Raw genomic sequence first — 21,508 nt, forward strand, 5'->3', positions numbered from 1 at the left:
ACCTTCACATGTCTGACAATTAATATGACTATGGCCATTAATACTGTTTTGAACTCTGATAGAACACTGTGTGAATGATATTTTCCCATTGTACAGCAATACCTTAAATAAATTTATTTTTATCATTTGACAAGATACTTTGACTAATTAAAAGCTGAGAGCCAGCATGTGAATACCATAAATGCAAACAGGAATTTCCTACTGTTAGCTATGCAGAAAGTTTATTGTTTCCATATCTAACAGCAAGAACGGTTGCTTGCATGGTTTGCTTTAATGTCCTGAGGATAAACTGCGGGGAGAAGAATTTACACTACTTACAGCACAAGCCTATGCAAGTTTTCTAGGAAGTCAGCCCAGTTATGTTCAGAGGTTTTTCTTTCTCTCAGGTAAGTGTGCAAAGGACTGAAGCCTTAATGTGTTTGTGTTCTTTACTTCTATTTGTAGGACATAATTTGGGAAGGTTTTCTTTATATAAGGAAATCTTAAAGATTCCCTGACGTACCTTGACTTCCTGTGTCTTGCTGGTGATTAGTATAAACCACATTTGTAGCATTTGAATTTAATTCATATAGGTGAGTTTCTTAATCTCCCTGAAAGTGCAACACAGTAATACTCACTATTCTAATCTATTCTGGTCTTGTAAATCTATTTCATTGCTTGTTCTTCGTTTCTAATAGTCTGATTCCAAGACTTGCTGTACCACCAAGATAACATTTCATTTGAGGAATACTAACCAGTGTACCACAACAATGCAACAAACCACAGCATTAAGCAGAGATACTAGCTTTTTTGGTGGTGGTGGTGGGGATATTGACAACAATTTCATTAAGCGAGGAAATACAATTATTTGGTGATAAAAAGCATTTTCAGATTTTGTAGGGGGGGAAGCTGGTATTGCAAATGAAGAATCTATCCTTAATGGCATCTGATAGGACATTTGTAAAATAGGTCTGCCTAGCAGGGTATTGGGATCTAGTAAAAATTTGCTGGTATTTAATTTTCAATTTAAATTTTGGATATCTTGAAAAGAGAAACGGCAGCATTTACTTTTGTGGCTAAGTCTTTGTCCTTCACTAAAGAAATATATATAAGGAGGAAATTCCACAATTTATTTTACATATTGACAAGGACCAAAACAACAAGTCTGAACCGTATATTCTGCCAAGGTCTCAAAACACTATCACAATTGGTAAGGCAGAATTTAGATGCCGCTCACTGAAGGGATTAGAGTTCCAGAAGCTTTGGAGTTTTAGAACAGCAACTTTTGCATTCTACCACTAGGTGGACCTCAAGTCCCACCTGATGTCATCTTACATGCACAAGCAAATAACATACAGGCAGAGACCACCACCCCCTTTACACACATTCAGTATGTGTGCAACCATGTACTGTACAGTATATGCGCATCACAACGAACCCAGAAGTGACCCAGAAACGTCATAAATACATCACTGAAACATTACTAAAAGGTGGGGGCAGGGTGGTGACAGAATGGGTTGTCTGAAGGCTTTTTTAATAGGTTTCAATTATACACGATGTAACCCCACGTAAATGTGGGGCTGCCTGTAGTGCCTTCAAAATTATGTGAATGACAAAAAGAAAATATATATATTATTTACAAAATTGTATTTGAATTGAATGGTAAATCTTCTTACCTCTGTACTGGGAATTATCTGTTTTTTCCCCCGAGGAGCTTCAAAAAACAACTGTTCCTTAGCACCAGTGTTGACTTGTAAAAGCTTGCCTAAAAAATGTTCACCAAATACAAAATCTTATTGAAGACTTTTTTGTTTGTAGTTTGTTTACACAATATTTATTAATTCACTTCTTATGAAAATTTGTGAGAAATTCATCACTACCATTTGGAAATGCTGCACAAAATTCATGCACGGTTTATACTTTCCAAGCTACAGAAATATAGTCATTTTGCAGCAATTGTATTTCTTACCTCTTACATCCCAATCAATGTGTGTCACATAACTGGAAGAGCCCTTGCAGATTCCAACCCGCTTACTGCTCATTACATTGTAGATATCTACAAATGTATCATACGATGCTACAGATAAGTATTTTCCAGCGCCTAAAATGCAATCATAAGGAGATGAATACTTTCCCAAGTAACCTGATTTTCCACAAAAATAAATGTGAATCACATAATCTTTGGAAATGTCTTATTTGTAGTTTTGAGGTATGGTTTATGTTCCATGCTATCTTGTTAGCATTTGATTGCAAATTATTGCAAACCTATGCCAAGGGGAGGGGGGGGAGCAGCCCATAAGTAAAAAAAAGCAATTATATATGGAAAACATGTGAGGATAAATACTTAGGCACTAGGTATCTCTAGATAAGCCTTATTATTGTAAATGGGTTGTTCAGATATTGTAAATATGTCATTGGGAAATATTTTACTTTGTTTAATGTATTCAATTTCCCCCAGGAAGAGCAGATCTTGATTAATGGGGAAGAGGGAATACAGGCTGGCATTTTGATACCAGCAATGTTATTGCATGCAAGAGGAGTACCCATCCCACAATAAATATCCATCTGGAAGAATATTATGAAGAACAAAATGTGACATGGACTGCAGATGCAGATACAACCTTAATTAATCTTCAGTTACTACCCAACCTAGAACTAATTTATGATGGGTACAGACGTAGAGAAAATAGGGTTCATGAGGCCAAAAGCGTTCTATTGCCAATCTCAGAAGGCAAATTCATACACTTTGAAAAGTGTTTAATGAATATAATGTTATGTGGGGGGTTTTGGGGGGGGTGTTCAGCCTTCATGGTGCCTTCATGATGCCCTTGTAATTACTGGGATCTGGGATCCAGCAAGGGTTAAAATCTAATGCACGTAAAATGTGGGCTTCCTTTAATTCCAATATATTCCAAGCGCTCTTTCCAAAAGAGCCAACATTTTCCAACATCCTCTTTCTTAAAGATCTCTTCTCTTCTCAGCATTACAATGTACAGTGGTACCTCAGGTTAAGTACTTAATTCGTTCCGGAGGTCCGTTCTGAACCTGAAACTGTTCTTAACCTGAAGCACCACTTTAGCTAATGGGGCCTCCCACTGCCACCGTGCCGCCAGAGCACGATTTCTGTTCTCATCCTGAAGCAAAGTTCTTAACCTGAAGCACTATTTCTGGGTTAGCGGAGTCTGTAACCTGAAGCGTATGTAACCTGAAGCGTATGTAACCCGAGGTACCACTGTAAATGTAAGGAGCTTTTAAATTGTCCAATATTTATTTCCTCAAATTTTAAGTGGCGTTATTACCTTCTCTCCCTCGCATCCCGCAGTACTTTGTATTCTTTTCTTTGCTTCATTTTATTAACAGTTTTTTTAAAAAAAATGTCTTTAACTGTGCATTTGTTGGGGAAAGGATACGGGTCAGTGGCAGAATGCATATTTTGCATGCAAGAAGTCTGAGGCTCAGTTCCTGGCATCTTCACTTAGGGCTGGGGAACGCCCCTGTCTGCAACCTTGGGCAGCCACTGTCAGTTAGTATAGACTACACTGAGCTAGATAGTCTGACTCAGTATAATAGAGCTTCTTTTTGATATGTGAACCCAGCACTGGAGGACTCAACCAAGACAATTTCTCCCCAAAGTGGTGTGATTCAAGATTTCCAATTGTGTCCTGAAAATCCTCCAAGCATACAGCTACATGAACATTCAAATAAGTGCACGTGTGTTAGGTCTGCAACACTTTCCCAGCCAGCACCCTTACACCATAGTAATCTTAATTCTGAAAAGGCCTTAAATTGACAGCAATTGAGTGGGAAAAATCTTGCCATAATGGCATTCTACAATTCTGAGTGACTTATCTGAAGCCGATTACAGGCAATTCTCAATTTGTGTGTGTTTGATGCATGTATGATTACAACCGCTGTGTTTGACACTGGAAGAGGGCAGGGTGGGGCAGGGTGGGCTTACACATGCTCCACTGATGCGCATGATGACCCAGAATGTAAATGAGGGGTGGGGATGGGTTTGCCTGTACTTACCAGGAGAAAATCGTATATCTGAAATAACATCCTTCCTATGATGAAAAGAAACAAGATCCTCCAGAGTGTCTGAATTTACTATTAAGAAACTTCCATCATTGAGACCTACTGCTAATGCCTTCCCGTCAGGAGAAAAACAGCAAGATCTTCCCCCTGCCAAATGCAAAGAGACATATTTTAGTTCTAACTAGAGGCCTGCAGGCATTATTTTGCTGGAAAATGTGATGTATTATTATGTTGCACTTTCAAGTGTTCAAACTGTTACATATACTTTCATTGATCCTTATACCTCTATAAGGTAAATCAGTATGGGGGGTATTATTATTATTAAAGGTAAAGGTACCCCTGCCCGTACGGGCCAGTCGTGTCCGACTCTAGGGTTGCGCGCTCATCTCGCTTAAGAGGCCGGGAGCCGGCTCCGTCCGAAGACACTTCTGGGTCACGTGGCCAGCGTGACAAAGCTGCAGCTGGCAAGCCAGCACCAGCGCCGCACACGGAAACGCCGTTTACCTTCCCGCTAGAAAGCGGTACCTATTTATCTACTTGCACTTAGGGGTGCTTTCGAACTGCAAGGTGGGCAGGAGCTGGGACCGAACGACGGGAGCTCACCCCGCCGCGGGGATTCGAACTGCCGACCTTACGATCAGCAAGTCCTAGGCACTGAGGTTTTACCCACAGCGCCACCCGCGTCCCATATTATTATTATTATTATTATTATTATTATTATTATTATTAATTGCAAACCCCTCACATTTTCAAAAGTTTAAATCTTTTTTACATTTTATTGTTCTAATACTAATATTATTTAACGCAACTTCACTTAGATTCTAATATGAGTGAACAGCAAAACGTTTGCAAATTTTGATGAATAGCACCATCATCTTACCCTTCTTCAGTTTTCTAACAGCAAGCATGCAATGGCTGGGGGACAGATCCCATATTCTTAAGGTTTTATCATCACTTACAGTGGCACAAATAGGTAAATGAGGATGGGTAGCTAAACCCCAAACTTCTCCTTCCATGTGACCCTATAACAAACAAAAACAATTCAATGCAATTTGCTATATTACAAACAAGAAATAATTGATTTAAAAACAACAACAGAGGATGCAGCCAACTTATTAAACCACACTAGAAATTATTATGAGTTTGAGGACTGTAAATTACTATATTTTATTGATTGTAAATAAAAAATCTGAACTTTTTTTCACAGTGCTTCCCAAGCCAATTGGTGGCCCATGGGAAGTGCTGCTCAAGGTGCTTTGAAGGCACTACCAATACCAGTAGCCTGCAAAGCCCCTTTCTGCAAGTTCCAGCTTTACCTGCTCCACACCTAGGCATGGCTAGACTAAAACAGCCTCATGGGCTTGGTGCAGGGGCAAAACTAGGATTTGGTTCACCCAGGTCAAAGACCCAGTTTGGCACACACACACACCCCACACACATTTGCGTACACACACACATAGACTGGGAGCATCAATGGCACCCCTCTGGAGGCTTCACCTGGGGCAAAAAACCTGGCTACCCCCCACCCCATAGATACAGCACTAGCTTGGGAGACCTAAAGGTTCTCCACTCCTGGCACTACATAGACATTACTATGTAACTGTTCTATATTTTAAGAACTTGTACTTGAGCTTGCTTTTCCCTCCTCCCTCCCATTCCTTTTCCCTCATACATCATATTTTTTTCAACTGTGAGTTTGAGGGAAGAGACCATCTTACTAGTGATTTTTGTAAGCTGCTCTGAGAGCCTTTTAGGCTAAACGGCAGGGTATAAATGCCCCCAATAGACAATCAAACAAACCCACCTCATCCCCATCCCCTGCACAGTTTTGCCAATCTTTTAAAATGGATTTTCTTCTTCTGAAGGTGATGAACATGGGGGGAAACAAGAGAGATGACTGGACCAGTATCCAAGTTGCCAATCAGTAAGTTTGTCAAATGCTGAAGGCAGGAGAAAGCCGGAAATGTTTGTTTGTACACAGCCACAGCCTTACCACATTGATCCTAAATTGGCATTTTACACCACCAATTATGAAACATTATTATAGCAGCTGTACTTTAACATTTCAAAACTAAACATGTTTTTTAAAAAAGAGAAAAATATGGATAATATTTACTATACCTGAACAAGCAATGTTATTGGCCCACTTTTATCAACTTCCAGTATTTCACCATTCTTTGTGCCCACTAAAATATGACCATGTCCTAATGATATGGCACGTATAGAAGGGTTATCTTCTAAAAGGAGACCTAAATGAAAATATGTATATATATATATAAGAGCTCAATTTTGGATGAAATCACTATTTTAATTGGAAAGCTTATTATTTGCTTTTTTAATTTCTGACATAATCCTGGCTTGAACAGAAAGTTCAGACTTCCCAGTCTCTCTCTCTTATCTTTGGCTTCTGATACACAATCCAGTGCATACTTACCTGGAAATAAGTCCAGTGGAATTCAGTAGAACTTATTTGGGAGTGGACATGTATGGGTTTTCTCTTTTCAATCCACTTTTAAACATCTTCCTTCTGAAAGTTACAACAGGCCATATTCTCCTCCCCCCAAGCCCCCCCCCCGATCTGCTCTGGAGGTCCAGGAGAACCCCCAGAACAGCACATGGGGGAAGGAAATGGAAGATTGTTTTGTCAGTCAAGCAGAGATGCTTGCATTGGTAGAACCATCTCCTTAGCATGACACATTGATAGAGCCATCTCGCCTCCGACGTGTTTAATGACCTGAGCCTTTGATAAGGCCTCAAGCACATTCTATCCAGCAGGGTTCCCAGCACAGGGAAGAGACGAGAGGTTTGGCTACATTGTAAAGAGTTTTATTTCTAAACTACGCAGAACAGAAAAGACATCCTCTTCTCTATGAAAGCAGAGAGCAACTGAACAAAGGAACAAAGGAAACAGGAAACCACTAACGTCACATCCCGTCTCCTTTCCCGTGAGACTGCAAGGTCTCTGGAATGTAAACAGAGTCCTGTGACTCCCAGCAGCTGCTCAGTGATAAGAACAGAAACTAACAGAATACAACAACAAAAAACAAATAAACAGTGTCTTAGCTGAATCCTGTTTCCAATTTTGCCTTGACCCACATGATAATATACAGAAATCAATATATAGAACAGCAATCTAAGCTTTAACAAAAGTTCAGAGGCATGATGAATGAACTAAATGAATAAATGTTACCTTTGGAGCCAGGGGCCAAGGCAGCCCTTTTGATGGCATATGTTTTGAGACACCGTTCAAAGGTGTCATCCCAAAGAGCCACAACTCCATCCTTGCCTCCAGTTACAAATCCCTGAAAACATTAGAAATATTAGAAAGTGAACAGCAGAAAAGTTCTGTGGTACAGTAAACTTTAGTATGTTATTTAAATAACATCAATCATCCCAGTACTGCAATCTTGGACAGCATATCTATAGCAATCCTCATTATCCATACTTCTGAAGTCATGTAGAACAGTAAATAAATATGAATATGGCCAAGATGTATATTATTTAACTCAGTTACAGATAGGTAGCCGTGTTGGTCTGCCATAGTCAAAAAAACACATTTTTTTCCTTCCAGTAGCACCTTAAAGACCAACTAAGTTAGTTCTTGGTATGAGCTTTCGTGTGCATGCACGAAGTGTATCTGAAGAAGTGTGCTTTCGTGTGCATGCACGAAGTGTATCTGAAGAAGTGTGCATGCACACGAAAGCTCATACCAAGAACTAACTTAGTTGGTCTTTAAGGTGCTACTGGAAGGAAAAAAATTTTTTTGTTTTGATTATTTAACTCAGATTAGCAGGGGTGATATTTCAGTGATGATTCCAGCTTCATTCTAAAATGTGTTAGAAATTCTATTCAAATCACCAAAGATATTAAACCTTAATTGTCCTGAGAACAGTGGGACTACCTGTGTGCTTTCAATTTATTTGCACAAGTATTACTTTAAAACAAGCTAGTTAATTTCTTCATTGTAAAAAACATCATCCATATTATACTGTGCAGCATTAGGGGGCACTAGAAAGCTTTCAAAAGCACTTCATTATATGGCAGGTGGTTCTCTTGTTAAAAAAAGAAGAAATCTTATTGGGCCTGACAAAACACCAAGGCGTGCCTAAAGTAGCTCTTTAGATATTGGCGATTCATTTTTTAAAATACAATAAATTATTATTGATCCATTTTCAATATAAGCCACTCACTTTTTCTAGTGCATGCATACTGAACACAGGGCCATCGTGTGCTTTCACAGTTTTTATGAGGAAGAGATCTCTCCATATGCATACATCTCCCGTTGAAGTTCCAGAAAATGACATCTCTTCTGTCCAGCCATAAACTGCACACATCATTGTATCAATCTTCCCCATTGGACCTACATAGCCCTTTTTCCCAATCAGTCCACCACCTTAAATTAAAATTATATAATAACAATAAAAATAATTATTCGGTATCTCTATGAACCTAACTATGTATCTGTATGGGTGTAATTTTCTAAAAGACGATACAGGAACATTTTTAATGAAGTTTAATTTCCTTTTTGTCACTTTAATTTATTAAACGTGCAATTTCTTTTGTTCCAAAATTGAGAGAAAATGTGTACATCAGCAAATGGACTTAGACAACACGATAGCTCAGTTGGTAAAGCACGAGACTCTTAGGACTCAGCTAGATTACAGTGGTACCTCTGGTTACGTACTTAGTTCATTCCGGAGGTCCGTTCTTAACCTGAAACTGTTCTTAACCTAAAGCACCACTTTAGCTAATGGGGCCTCCCGCTGCTGCCACGCCACCGCCGCACGATTTCTGTTCTCATCCTGAGGTAAAGTTCTTAACCCGAGGTACTGTTTCTGGGTTAGTGGAGTATGTAACCTGAAGCGTATGTAACCTGAAGCGTAAGTAACCCGAGGTACCACTGTAGTAAAGAAAAGGCGATTTATATGCATTGTATATGCGATATAACATTGTGCCACCAGATGTCACTGTGGAGTCCCATTTTTCTCTACCTGTAAAACGCATCTTTGATGTGTTTAGATCCAGCCTCAGGGTTGTGGGTTTAAGCCCAATGTTGTGCAAAAAGATTCTTTCATTGCAGAGAGTTGGACTAGATGACCCTCCTGTTCTCTTCCAACTCTACGATTCTATGACTGTAGTCTTATGCACACTTAAGGATAAGATAAGAACATAAGAGCTCTGCTGGGTCAGACCAAAGCAACTTGTTTTCACAATGGCCAAACAGATGCCCATGGAAAGCACTCTCTCCACTTGTGCTCCCCAGCAACTGATATTGAGGCATACTGATAGTCTTCTCCACCATGAGTTTGCCTAATCCTCTTTTAAAGTCATCCACGTTGGTGGCCACTACTACAAGAGAGATGCAAATAATTAATTTGACTTGTCTTACCTGCTCTTCGCCAGAATTTTATGTGTTTCATTCCAGCTGTAAGAAGTTTATCAGGCATGTAGGGGTTAATCTTGACGACAAATATTTTATCTTTGCTCCCCCTAGAACAATATACAAAATATTTTGACTTTTGATTTGTGGGGAAAGCTTTCTCCGTGGCAATAAAGTTAAGGAAAACAAAAGTCTTGGGTTGGACCAGATGAGCTTTGAGGTCCTTTCCAACTCGACCATTCTATGAATTGTTCACACTCAGTAATGAATCGATGTGTTGGGGAAAATGGAAGAACTGTCTATTTTTTTACTTTTAAAAACATGAAGATTGATCCAACATTGATTTTATTGTATGCATGCGAATTAAATGGTTCACAACAATTATATTCAGTTATATTTCAATAACTTTTTCAAGAGGTTTGGATCATGTTTACAATACAGCTAGGGTATAGTCTGGTATGGTAGACTCTGAAACACTACTTTCACTAGCCTATATTCAGTATTAAGAATACCTCTGCTCTATTAACACTATATTTTTACTTTAAAAAGCCTAGTTCACAAACTCATGAATCAGAATACACAATCATGTTGAGAAATAGCAGTATGAAGTAGTTTCTCAGCCTGCTAAGAAAAAGTTATCTATGTCTGCATTAAATGATGCATATAATACCTTCCTTTGTTAATAATAAAGGCTATAAGACTTCTGACCATCACAGTGGTGATGAGTTATTGTGGCTTCTAGTATCAGCCCTTTTATTCATATTATTTACTCACTTTGTGGACTCCACCTTTTGGTCAGGGCCCAGATCCACAAGATGGCTATTAAATGAAACACCATGTATCACAGTGCAGATATGGTTATCTTCTTGCACTTATTGGAGTGGGGGCGCAAAAGTATGGCTTCCCACTGGGTACTCTTATCCTATATCTGGGAATGCAGGACTTTTGTGAGTGGGTCCAATGAACATACAGTCAAACCGCCATTGTTGAACGTAATCCGTTCCAGAAGACCGTTCGACTTCCAAAATGTTCAACAATCGAAGATCAAAGGGCAGTTGGCAAAATCAATGGAGAAAAAAAGAAAAAAAAACTCCCTGGAAGCTGTTTTGCTTCAAAAATCATTTGAAAACCAGAGCAGTTACTTTCGGGTTTTCAGCATTTGGGAGATGAAACGTACAATAACGGAGACGTTCGGGAATCGAGGTTTAACTGTATAATGTGCATATAAAGTAAAAATGCGCTTTCAATTCCTGGATTAAATGTAGGGTATCATTCATGCAATTCACACCTATGCCCTAGGCATGCTGTACAGGGGTCAGCAAACTTTTTAAGCAGGGGGCCGGTCCGCTGTTCCTCAGACCTTGTGGGGGGCTGGGCAATACTTTGAAAAAAATATATGAACGAATTCCTATGCCCCACAAATAACCCAGAGATGCATTTTAAATAAAAGGACACATTCTACTCATGTAAAAACACACTGATTCCTGGACTGTCCGCGGGCCGGATTTAGAAGGCGATTGGGCCAGATCCGGCCCCAGGCCTTAATTTGCCTACCCATGTGCTATATCCGCACTTTGCTGTCCAGCGGCTCAAGAAGACACAACCTCACTTTCGCACTGTGTATAGGTGAAGGTCATTCAAACCTCCTCAAGAGTACTTGTACCTTTCATCCTGGCCACTTATGCCTTGATTTGTTTCCATAATTAAGCTAAACTCTTACCTGACTGATGAAAGCTTCTCTCCTTTTCTCCAGTCCCAAAGAACAATAGTGTGATTGTCATCTATTCCAACGGAAGCTAACCGTTTGCCATCCGCTATAAAAGAAAATTATAATAAGAATGATGGGCATAATCATAATTCTGTAATCAGCAAGATTACAATTGGTGTTAATGTCTATGGAAATCTCCTTCATGTTCAAATCCTCATTCTCACTCATTTTTGTATCTAAGCAGCAGCTATGTTGATTAGGGTATACTCTGTATACCCATATTTATTCTTTTCATGTCTTTTTCATGTTCATTAGAAATATCACTCATTACCACTTTCCCAGAGTCCCTCCAAAATTGGATGTTTAATTTTCCATTCCCTCCTTTCTAGGCTTTCTACATACTGACTAGCAGTCACTGGACACTATTAAAATATATATCAAAACATATATATAGGCCTTTGATCTGTATGGAGTCAACTGGTTCTGAATGGACTGTACTCTCCTAGAGTTAGGCAAATGAGTACCAAAGACAGGGACATTCCAGTGCTGGCCACAAATTTATGTAATATGACCCCCACCCCGACCTCAAAGGACACAGGGCACCTTTATTAGTGACTTTTACCACAATCATTTTTCTTCAAGCCTAAATCAGAATTTCTACAGCATAATGAGAGGAAAGCCTGAAAATGAGGCTAATCTCCTCAAAGCAAAGAGCAAAATATTGCAGTTGTTCTTATAGCAATGTAATAGTGATCTATTCTTAGGACCTAAAAAGCTGTGTCACATTTCCAACAACTATAGTTTCCAAGTCAAAAGATGATCAATCATAAATACCTGAAAAGTCAACAGCACAAACACCATATTGATGATAGCCCTTTAACACAGACAGTGGTTTGATTGTCTCTGTATCCCAAATATGGATTGAGCAATCCCGACCAACCTTAAACAAAAGAGATTGAACACATTATGCAGAAAGAAAACTAACCAACTAAAAAAACTCCAAGAGGTATAATGCTTATTTGTCCATAAATTCCATTTCATGTTTCTTTCACATGGTTATAACACTAATTTGGATACAAGAAATAAAATTATGGTTCACAGGTCTCAGACTATGTTCTTATTCTGAATGCTAGCTATGTGTATAAAGAAGCAGAAATATGCAGGGCTATTAAAAGAGCACCCTTTTCACCTTTGTTTAATCAAATTGGGGTTAATTCAACTGAATTCAATCTTTTGCAAAATGTCACATTTTATCAGTATCTTCATCAAGCACATTCTATACTATAGCTACAAATATGAATGCTCCTATTTCAGATATTCTATAAACACTAGCCATTCTATACTTCAGTAGTTCCGGTGTCCACACGAGGGCACTAATGTACACGCAGCTGCTTTAGCATACTTTGATGTAAGTCATGTAATGAGGAATCTCCCAAAAGAGGAATACAGCATTCCTCTATGTAGAAGAAAGCAGGAAAACTCTTGCAGGGAGAAGTATGCAGTAGTGCATGATGCAGGTATAAAGATTTTGCAGAGGGATAGTAGCCATGTTAGTCTCTTGCAGCAAAAACAAAAGATATTTTTGTTAGTCTTTAAAGTGCCACAAGACTTTGTTTCACACTTCCAGCATAAGCTCTTTCATAGTTGAATAAATCTATGCCTACTTGTTTTTACTCAAGTAACCAAGCTGAAACCTGTCTTCTACAACTGTACTGCTTTCACATGCTTTTCACAGAGGTCTATTCCACAGATTTATGAAATATAAATTTATAAGCTCACTAAAACAACACAGGATTTCTAGTTCTCCTAAACATGAATCCTACCTGGCCTGTTGCCACATAGTCCTTTAAGGGATGAATAGCAAGACACAGAATATCATCATCATGACCCAAATAAAAACGTTGTGTGTTTTGCTGCCGATTGTATACTACACCCACTGCTGCAACATGGTACACAATTTCTCCAGTCTGAGTGTAAAATAAATTACTGCGACAGTCATAGCCTCTGTAACTAATAAAACAGTTAGACATTTAGGCATCATGACACAGTACAATCAACTAAACATTTTTGTTTTTATAGTTCCATAGTGCAAAATGATTTTGACAGTTCCATCAAAAGTACTCCAAAAGAATAAAAATATCTCTAGTATGGGAAAACAGTAAATCAGGCAAGGTACATCAACAATTTCCCCCTTCAAGTGATGATTGTAGGAGGCATAAAGAAATTTGAAAATAACTTGTATGGTTAAAAATATATTTCAGTGTTTTTCTCTGTTTCTGGAGGATAAACTAAGAGTATTATGTAGCTGGTCCTTTAAAATGTTTATTTATTTAATTAAATATTTAATAGATATAATCTGCACTTTCATAAATTATATTTAAAAAGCTTAAAACATACAAAATGTAATAAAAGCAATTCATAAATATAAATAAAACATAATTTTTTAAAAACACCAGTAGATACAGGTTGGTTGTAAAAAGAAATTGATGTTGTGAAGGCCTCTATGAGCAATACAGTTTTCATAAGATAGCTGAAAGGAGGCAGGGGCAGTTCCTGCCAAATCTATACTGGTTAGGGGTACCACAGGGCCAGGCTGCCACTAAAGGCTCAGTCCCTAATGAAGGCCAATTGAACTTCAAGGGTGTGTTCTGCTTCTTTCTCCCATTTCTCATAGAACTATTTACTCCAAATTAACCATTTACTAGAAGAATGTCCAGTTAACCCTTCCTTAACCCACAGAAATTAACCATTTACTAGAAGAATCCTTAATTTGTCCTAGTGATTCATTGAATCCAAGCATTAGACAAACAAAACTTTCACAAATCTAGCAAATTCTTTAGTTATGATATTCAGAAAGCTGCAACTGAATTTCTCTGTCTTGTGCATAGGTGTTTTTTTTTTAAAGGATAAATATTACTGCGTATGGGGAGGGTTTGAAATGACCTCATGGTGCTGGAAGAGAAAGGTTTAAAGTGTTCTACCCTGCATCATTTCCCCTAGTTATATCCCCTCCCCAAAAAACTGCTATTTACCCTCAGGGCAAATCAGGTAGAATACATTTTCCCAGTATGGTCTTTCTATGTTTTCACCTGCAAGCAAATACTACTTTTTGGGGAAGGGGGAGATTTAAATCAGAAAAAAATGGAGTTTGAGGGAAGGAGACCCTCAGCACTGTGGTCCCAATCCAAATGGCCCCATGAATGCTTTCGTGTTTTTCTAAAAATAAAAAGTGGCATATCCAATCACAGATCACATCTAGTTTGGCCCTTAAATGTCTAAATCCATGTAAAACAAAATAATCTGATTTGCTTGCTTTTAGGCAAAAAGATAAATTTACAAACCCATGAACAAAGTGTAATCTTATACTATTGATTGGAGCCCGTTCTCTTCTTTTTGAAGCTGCAGTTTTTCGTTTTTCTTTGCATTGCTCTTTAAGCTGAGGTAGATCTTCTTTGTAAACCTTAGCAGAGAATATAAAGTTCTCTGTAATTGTGCATATTTGAAAAGCAAATCTCTCTGAGGAATAGAGGTTGATAGATAATTTTCTTAGCTTCCTACATGAACTGCATATGCCACATGGTTGCAATATTAGAACTGAAAATTTGCTTTTTCTGTTACTCTAATAGTATCAGAGTATTTGGACATAATATAATCAGAGTATTTGGACAATCTTTCTACTAGCTCCAGAGGTTTAAATGAGAGAGTTCATAAAACCCATTGGTAATATTGGACAGCATTAAAATGACCCACAGCTCTGCTGAAGCAATTCCGCTGCAGCAACTGGACATACAACCATGTCTCAGCAAACCTAAACGTAACAGGGAACCAGTATACTGCATGAAATATGAGTGGAGCAACAACTGCCAATGCTGGTTGCAACTGATTAGAGTAATTATAATAACACCTGGTGTTTCACCAGGAAGCCATAGGGTGCCGCTGTTGTTTTCTAATATCATTATTTGTTTATTGCTGTTTTCATATTAAACTCTGTAAAACACCTTACAAAGTTTAAATTATAAGATGAACTACAAATTTTTAACATACCAGAAGCTGGCTCCTCTGCTTGCTTAACTTACCAACCCACCAGGCCCCTTCTAAACCCTTGCCCACCCTTCTCACTGTACCCTTGCCAGAGCTCTCCTCCCTGTACATCAGGGGTGGGGGACATTTTTGGCTCCTGGGCCGGATCTGGTTTATTTCAGCATTCGGCCCTCGGCCCTCATCTGCTTTTGGGAGCTTATGGTTCCAGGCCATCAGCTACGATAACTGTTCTGATCAGTTCTAATACAGTCTGTGAGTTTTGTGGTGTCAACATTCTATAATCCAGATATACACAGGGTTTGTTGCAGCAGGGTGCATTAGCATATTTACGTTTATAATGTAAGACAATACCTGTCGACGGTATGTGATTTGTGTCTCTTGTTCAATTTCAGAGTCCAGCTCTGGAACATCCGATTGATCAGAATCAGATTCTTCACTATTAGAGTCAACGAGGCTTTCTTTGATAGATAGAGAAATAAATAAATAAATAAATAAATAAATAAATAAATAAATAATGAGTAGGTATTGAAAACAGCAGATACAACGTAAAGGTAATAAAATTACTCAGTTAACTGCACAGTCCTAAGCATGGTTACTGAAAACAACTGTGATATATATGCCTAAAGAAAAAAATAGTAATTTCCCACCACTTGTACTCAATGGTCCAGGACCAAAACAACAGAAAACAGAAAGTCAAACCAAAACTGAGAAAACATTGGAGTATTTACAGTCATCCAGATCAAGAAGCAGAAGTCCCAACCATCACTGTAAAACACATATCACTAACAATATTTTAAATTATTTTCCAACTCGTATCAAATGATGCATCACTCACCTTGTGGTGCTATGTGAAGAGCATCCTTCAGCTTCCTTTCAGGAACAAATTTCCACTGGAAAACAGAATGGTCTGCTCCACCAATAGAAATAACCCACTGATAATCATGTGACCATCTGACATTTGTCACGTGTGCTGAATGACCAAGGTATTTCTTAAATTTTGCCCCTATTAAAAAAAAATGGTTTTATTATGTGTCAAATTATGTATCAATTTAAAGAGTTGTTTTACACCATGGCTTATAACCAGTTGTGCCTTGCCCAAGGAGATATATGCTTTTGGTTATGCAAGAGGTGAGTCCCAATTTCTGCTAATGGTTCCTCTGCAGTTTCATTCCATCAATATTGTCCCTGAGGGGGCACCTTAATTTTCAGGTTTTCCAGGCAAATGCACTGGGGTGGAGGAGGTAGGAAAACCTCATTCCACAAGTAAAAGTCTGCTCAAGGTTTGTAGTATCCCACTGAGTATATTGCAGAATATCTGACATGCCAGCCCAGTCAGTTACAACTGTGCTACTTTGTTAAACGAGAGCAACAAACTACCTTTATCAACCATTGCTGTTTTGTATATGAAACCCTTTTCAGCCAGTCAAGGATATTTGACTGTAACATCCCCCCCCCCCTCACTTCCACAATACCCTTTTACTATGTGGAAAACAGAATGTGACATCTGGACTTTGGGGGCTTATCTGAGTGCAGCATCTCATTGACCCCAAAATCTGACCCCAAAATCTCTTATCTGAAACATAAACAAGGGTCGCAAATGCTAACAATCATTTGGATAAGAAAAAAATTCCACTATTATTTTAAAAGTTTTTTTTTCTCTCCATTTAAAAGGCCAGATTCTAACTTACGAGAACTTTCCATCCTGGGTATTCTGTTATTTACATTCCAAGCACACACTAAATAATTACCTTTTCTTAAACAAGGATACCGAAACAATTTTACTATTCCATAGTCATCAGCTGTAACTAGAACTTGGCCCATAAAATTTGCATCTACAGAATTGATATCATTGATCTCTGAATATTTAGGCCATATTCCATTAACTTCAAGGCCTGCAACTGAAGTCCATGAAGCCCACTGGACACCTTTTAACTCATCCTTATTCATCACTTCTTTTCCACCTAGATATAGAAAGATATTTGTTTAATTATTCACTCGATTTATACGGGCAATTAACATATTAACTGGATTGTATTCAATATTGCACAAGGAGAAGGCTGCTTGTGCAACCAATTCTTCCCCCTCCCTTCCCTGCAGCCCATCATACCCCTGCCCCCATAAAAGCCTCTCTAGAGGGATATGTCTTATGGAAGTGCAGTAGGAGGAAGGAACTGGTCAAAATCAGTTATCTTCTGCAAGCAGTCTAAGATTCCTCTGCCCACTGATTAAAATTGTTTGGAGAGAAATGACTAGCTGCAGTCACTACAACTACAGAACTCACTACCTATTTTCTTGAATAATTGTAATAGTAGTAGATTATCTCACCAGGCATCCTGTAAAAAAGCCTTTTTCCACTGCCATCATTGGTCTGCAAGTGTTTGCTGTCCAATGACCAATCCATATGAGTGATGAAACTTGTTGATCCAATACACTCTCCAACCTTTTTGTACCGCTGAACAACACCATAAATATCAACAGAACTGTCATTAGAGCCAACTGCAAGGAAATTTCCATCTGGTGAGTATTTTAATTCATGAATAGCTTCTTTCCTATCTTTAATATGAACAACCTCTGTCATATCTCTGTAACACAGAAAAAGAAAAATATATAGTTTAGTCATTGTCTGTGTACAAAGAAATCCATCTTTACTCCCATCAAGTGAAGAAAAGCCTTGCAAATGGAATATCTACTTAGCAGTGCAATATATAACATACAGCTGAGGCATCTACACATTAATAAGGAAGCCTCTATTTACATGTGGATACACATTTGCCCATCTGAGGACTCAGATTACAGCAGAAGGCCTATGGGCTTGCATTAAAATATAGTTTGCACACATTTCTTCAAATTATTGAACAACACCACAAAAATCATATATCTTCAAAAGTGCCAGCCTTATGTGGATAGAGGGGCACACGTGTATTCACAAACAAATGCATTACAAATAAGTCCAAATGGAAAAATTTATCTGGCACTGATGCCATGCTAGCAGGTGGCAGAATTTTACAATTCATTGTAAAAGCAACTTAATGGCAAAGTTTATCTTTGTTTAAATGTCTCCAATGCATAACCTACCTAACTCGAAGTACTGTGAAGGAACCGTCTTTCATTCCAAGTGCAAGATGAATTCCATCAGTGCTAACAGCTGCACAACGAATTGGCTCTTCCATATTGCACCGTGCAATCAATGCATGATCTATAAGGCTCCATATTCTGCAAGAAAGTATTCAGGGTAAACAAAATACAATTATCATACATGCAGAGAAAAATGTAGTGGGTTGTCTCATCTTTTTAAAAAATACCCCCCCCCCAAAAAAAGCATATGACTTATATTCATTAGCACCCTGTACTCCAAGACTGGATTGAGGCCCAGATCCAATTCACACATGCCCAAAACATTTCTGAGTGTCACAGAGAATTCAGAACCTAATTTGGTTGGCTGTATGGCAAGGTGCCATCTAACTATTTTATCAGGCTGCAGAATCATTTTCATCTAGCACACAGTCAACTGTTTTATTATATTGCCAAGGTCAGTCTCACTGCTATTTTAAGTTTTTAAAATACAGTAACATTACTGAAGTCACACTGGCACCCCTGGGGCTTTAGCACAATTGTTTCCATAATTTCATGACAGGGCTATGCAGTTGTCTAAAATTTTCTTAAGTGGCCAGTCATTTTACTTATTTTTCTGTAATGATTTTAAAAGCTTTTTATCTTTCTGCACACAGTCCTGATGTTTTGTGAGGATCATATATAAATACTTTGATGAATAAAATACATGTAATAATCATTTACTTAAATGTGATATCTAAAACTTAAAGTGCATATTTTATACCAAAGCAGCAGATTATAACTTACCACAAATGCAAAAAAATGGTTTTGTATTTTTAAATTCAAAGTATGTTTTACTGTAGATGCTCATGTGTCTTTTGAGAATCCATGGGAACTAACCTGACTGATCGATCATCACTTCCCGTCATAGCCAAAGGTTTTGTAGGATGAACTGCTAGGGCCCAAAGCTCCCCTTCACAGTGCCCTTGCATAATAAGAAAAGGCTTATTGCGTTCATGCACCACAATCTCAAAGATTTCACTGTCTTGTGTTCCAACTAGTATATGATCTCCTCGCCAACAAACACTTCTCACAGACAGACCTGTGGAAAGTAAATATGCAGATTTTATTATACATATGTTTAGCAAAGAAAAAATTACTGTGAAATCATAAAATATTCCTGAATATTGTTCCTGAAATAATGGAAGAAAGTTAATTAAATCACATAGTACACTTTGAGGCAAGCCCCCCTTTTACCCCAAATGACAAATTTTATTTTTACATTACAATAAATGAAAATTAGAGGCCTGCAGTAATGTTTTGGCTAGCACTACTTTGCTCATAAGTTAAGTCCATCTGAATTTAACTGTATCTGCGCCTTGCACTTTGTTAAAAGGGAATGGAGGAGAAACTATAACTGCATCAACCCTCCTTCATCAGTCTATCCTGTCCTCAGCTGTTGTCACAATCCTTACAAATAAACCATTTGTTGTTTATTTCAGAAGAAGCTTCAAGGTTGCTCATGCTGGAGTATGCAAGTTTCTTTACGATTCTACCACAACCATTTAGGACCACATTGACTGATGGGAGTGTGCTGTGGAAGCTTCTGCTTCTTTTTCTTTTATGGAGATCATGTATGAGCTGGGAGAAACTCATGATCCTATGGACAGTTATATGGGAGTAAGCTCAGCTGAATTCAGTAGAACCTATTTCAAGTAAACATGCACAGTGATTAAGAAACTCTCTCTTTCTTTGCCTGTTTCTTGCTGTCTCTTCCTCTTTCTGACACGTGCTATTTATAGCAGCCAAAAAATCAGTACATGCAGGTCCTGCTTACTGAACACAATGAGTTCCCTGGAAATAATTTGTTAGGCAAGCATTCCTATGGGAACACATTGAGCAAAACCTACCCTGCAAGGCCACTAAATGCATGGGTCTTCTCACCACACAGTGCCACTACTGTGCAAAGAGAAGTTTTAACATTGCACTCCATACACAGACATCCATTAATATAGACCCCTGCTTACATGACATACAACTCAGAAAATCCACACCAGCATTGCTGTTCTGGAGTAGGGCTATGACTCCTCAATTATGAGTAGGGCTATGAAGGACAATGGTCAATGAAAAAGGTATTCCTTTGATAATGTAATTAAAATACTGTTTTGTTTTGTTTTGTTTTACCTTTATATCCCTGGTCTGTTTCCCTGAGATCAATCACAGTAATTGGTTTAAAATTTAAATCCCAAAGGCGAACACAGCCATCCCTGCCACCAGTAGCAAAGCCTTCTTCACAGGCATTCATGCTGAAAATTCCTGCCTAAAGAGGAGTAAAGAACATATTTAAGCATGCACACAACTTGCATTAATGATGATATTAAAAAAAAAACCACGAGACAAAATATTTTTCCTGCGTTTTCCTTTAGAATACACTATGTGTTTATACAAATAACAGACTCTTGTCTTTAAAAAATAATAATCAGAATTTGAAAAGAACAACTACATAAAACTCTGCTCTGCTTTTCTAAGAAAGCCTGCTTGTGAATGCAACTAGACCACACAACTGCAAAATATATCTGACAGTTTCACTTAACTGCTGTGTAACCACGTAGCTGAACGATTATACAAATTCTTGTCTGCACCTTCCAAATGCTGGTCTCTGACTGATCCAATATTGTGACACATGACCTTTATGATCAGGTTATTTTTTTCTTTAATTAAATTAAATTCATATCGAGGCAATGCACCTCAAATGATTTTATTCCCTTTAATCGCCATGACTGGAAAGACGCTAATCACAGATCCACTAACACAACTACATGCAAACTCAGTGAAAAAATACAATAGAAGTTAAAATGTTATGCGTATGAGTCCACACTTCTGTGAGTACCCAGGCCTGAGCCTTTCTCACCACTCTACCTCTGTGAAAATGCTGCCCTTAAGAGTTGCTGCCAAAAAAGGCCCTCTGTAGTGTCCCTTTTAAGGAGTCTGAAACCAAGTGCAGAAACATAGTCACCATCACAGGGAGATCAGGCAGTCTGCTCTCTTCCCCATGTCATCCTCCTATCTGGATTGAGAATGTCCTTTAGGAACATAGTAAGTATAAGAAGACCCTGCTGCATCAAGCCAATGGCCCATGTAGTCCAACATCCTGTTCTCACAGTGGCCAACCAAATGCATGTGAGAAACCAACCCTTTCCCCTCCTTTGTTTTTCAGCAACCGGTATTAAGAAGCATTGCTGCCTCCAACTGTGGAGACAGAGGGTAGCAATCATGGCTAGTAGTCAGTGATAGCCCTCTCCTTGATGAATTTA

At 38.4% G+C, this 21,508-nt stretch overlaps 1 protein-coding gene across 8 annotated transcripts in view; it reads right to left on the reverse strand.

The window, feature by feature from the left end:
* Window positions 1-21,508, reverse strand: part of EML5 (EMAP like 5) — a 155,402-nt gene that overhangs the window by 101,876 nt on the left and 32,018 nt on the right. For all 8 annotated transcript variants that reach the window (XM_083609307.1, XM_083609300.1, XM_083609304.1 and 5 more), the window contains exons 6-24: window positions 20,379-20,514; window positions 19,095-19,296; window positions 18,219-18,356; window positions 17,469-17,725; window positions 16,892-17,104; window positions 15,979-16,146; window positions 15,495-15,601; window positions 14,444-14,562; window positions 12,926-13,112; window positions 11,937-12,042; window positions 11,115-11,208; window positions 9,404-9,504; window positions 8,205-8,407; window positions 7,205-7,316; window positions 6,136-6,263; window positions 4,895-5,036; window positions 4,009-4,161; window positions 1,949-2,080; window positions 1,656-1,744 (exon numbers count right to left, since the gene is read on the reverse strand). In XM_083609307.1, the coding sequence (XP_083465433.1) occupies window positions 1,656-1,744; window positions 1,949-2,080; window positions 4,009-4,161; window positions 4,895-5,036; window positions 6,136-6,263; window positions 7,205-7,316; window positions 8,205-8,407; window positions 9,404-9,504; window positions 11,115-11,208; window positions 11,937-12,042; window positions 12,926-13,112; window positions 14,444-14,562; window positions 15,495-15,601; window positions 15,979-16,146; window positions 16,892-17,104; window positions 17,469-17,725; window positions 18,219-18,356; window positions 19,095-19,296; window positions 20,379-20,514 (2,787 nt within the window). The remainder of the gene's footprint in view (window positions 1-1,655; window positions 1,745-1,948; window positions 2,081-4,008; window positions 4,162-4,894; window positions 5,037-6,135; window positions 6,264-7,204; window positions 7,317-8,204; window positions 8,408-9,403; window positions 9,505-11,114; window positions 11,209-11,936; window positions 12,043-12,925; window positions 13,113-14,443; window positions 14,563-15,494; window positions 15,602-15,978; window positions 16,147-16,891; window positions 17,105-17,468; window positions 17,726-18,218; window positions 18,357-19,094; window positions 19,297-20,378; window positions 20,515-21,508) is intronic.

This window comes from Podarcis filfolensis (genome assembly GCF_964270895.1).
Source record: "Podarcis filfolensis genome assembly, chromosome: 1".
Lineage (NCBI taxonomy): Eukaryota > Metazoa > Chordata > Lepidosauria > Squamata > Lacertidae > Podarcis > Podarcis filfolensis.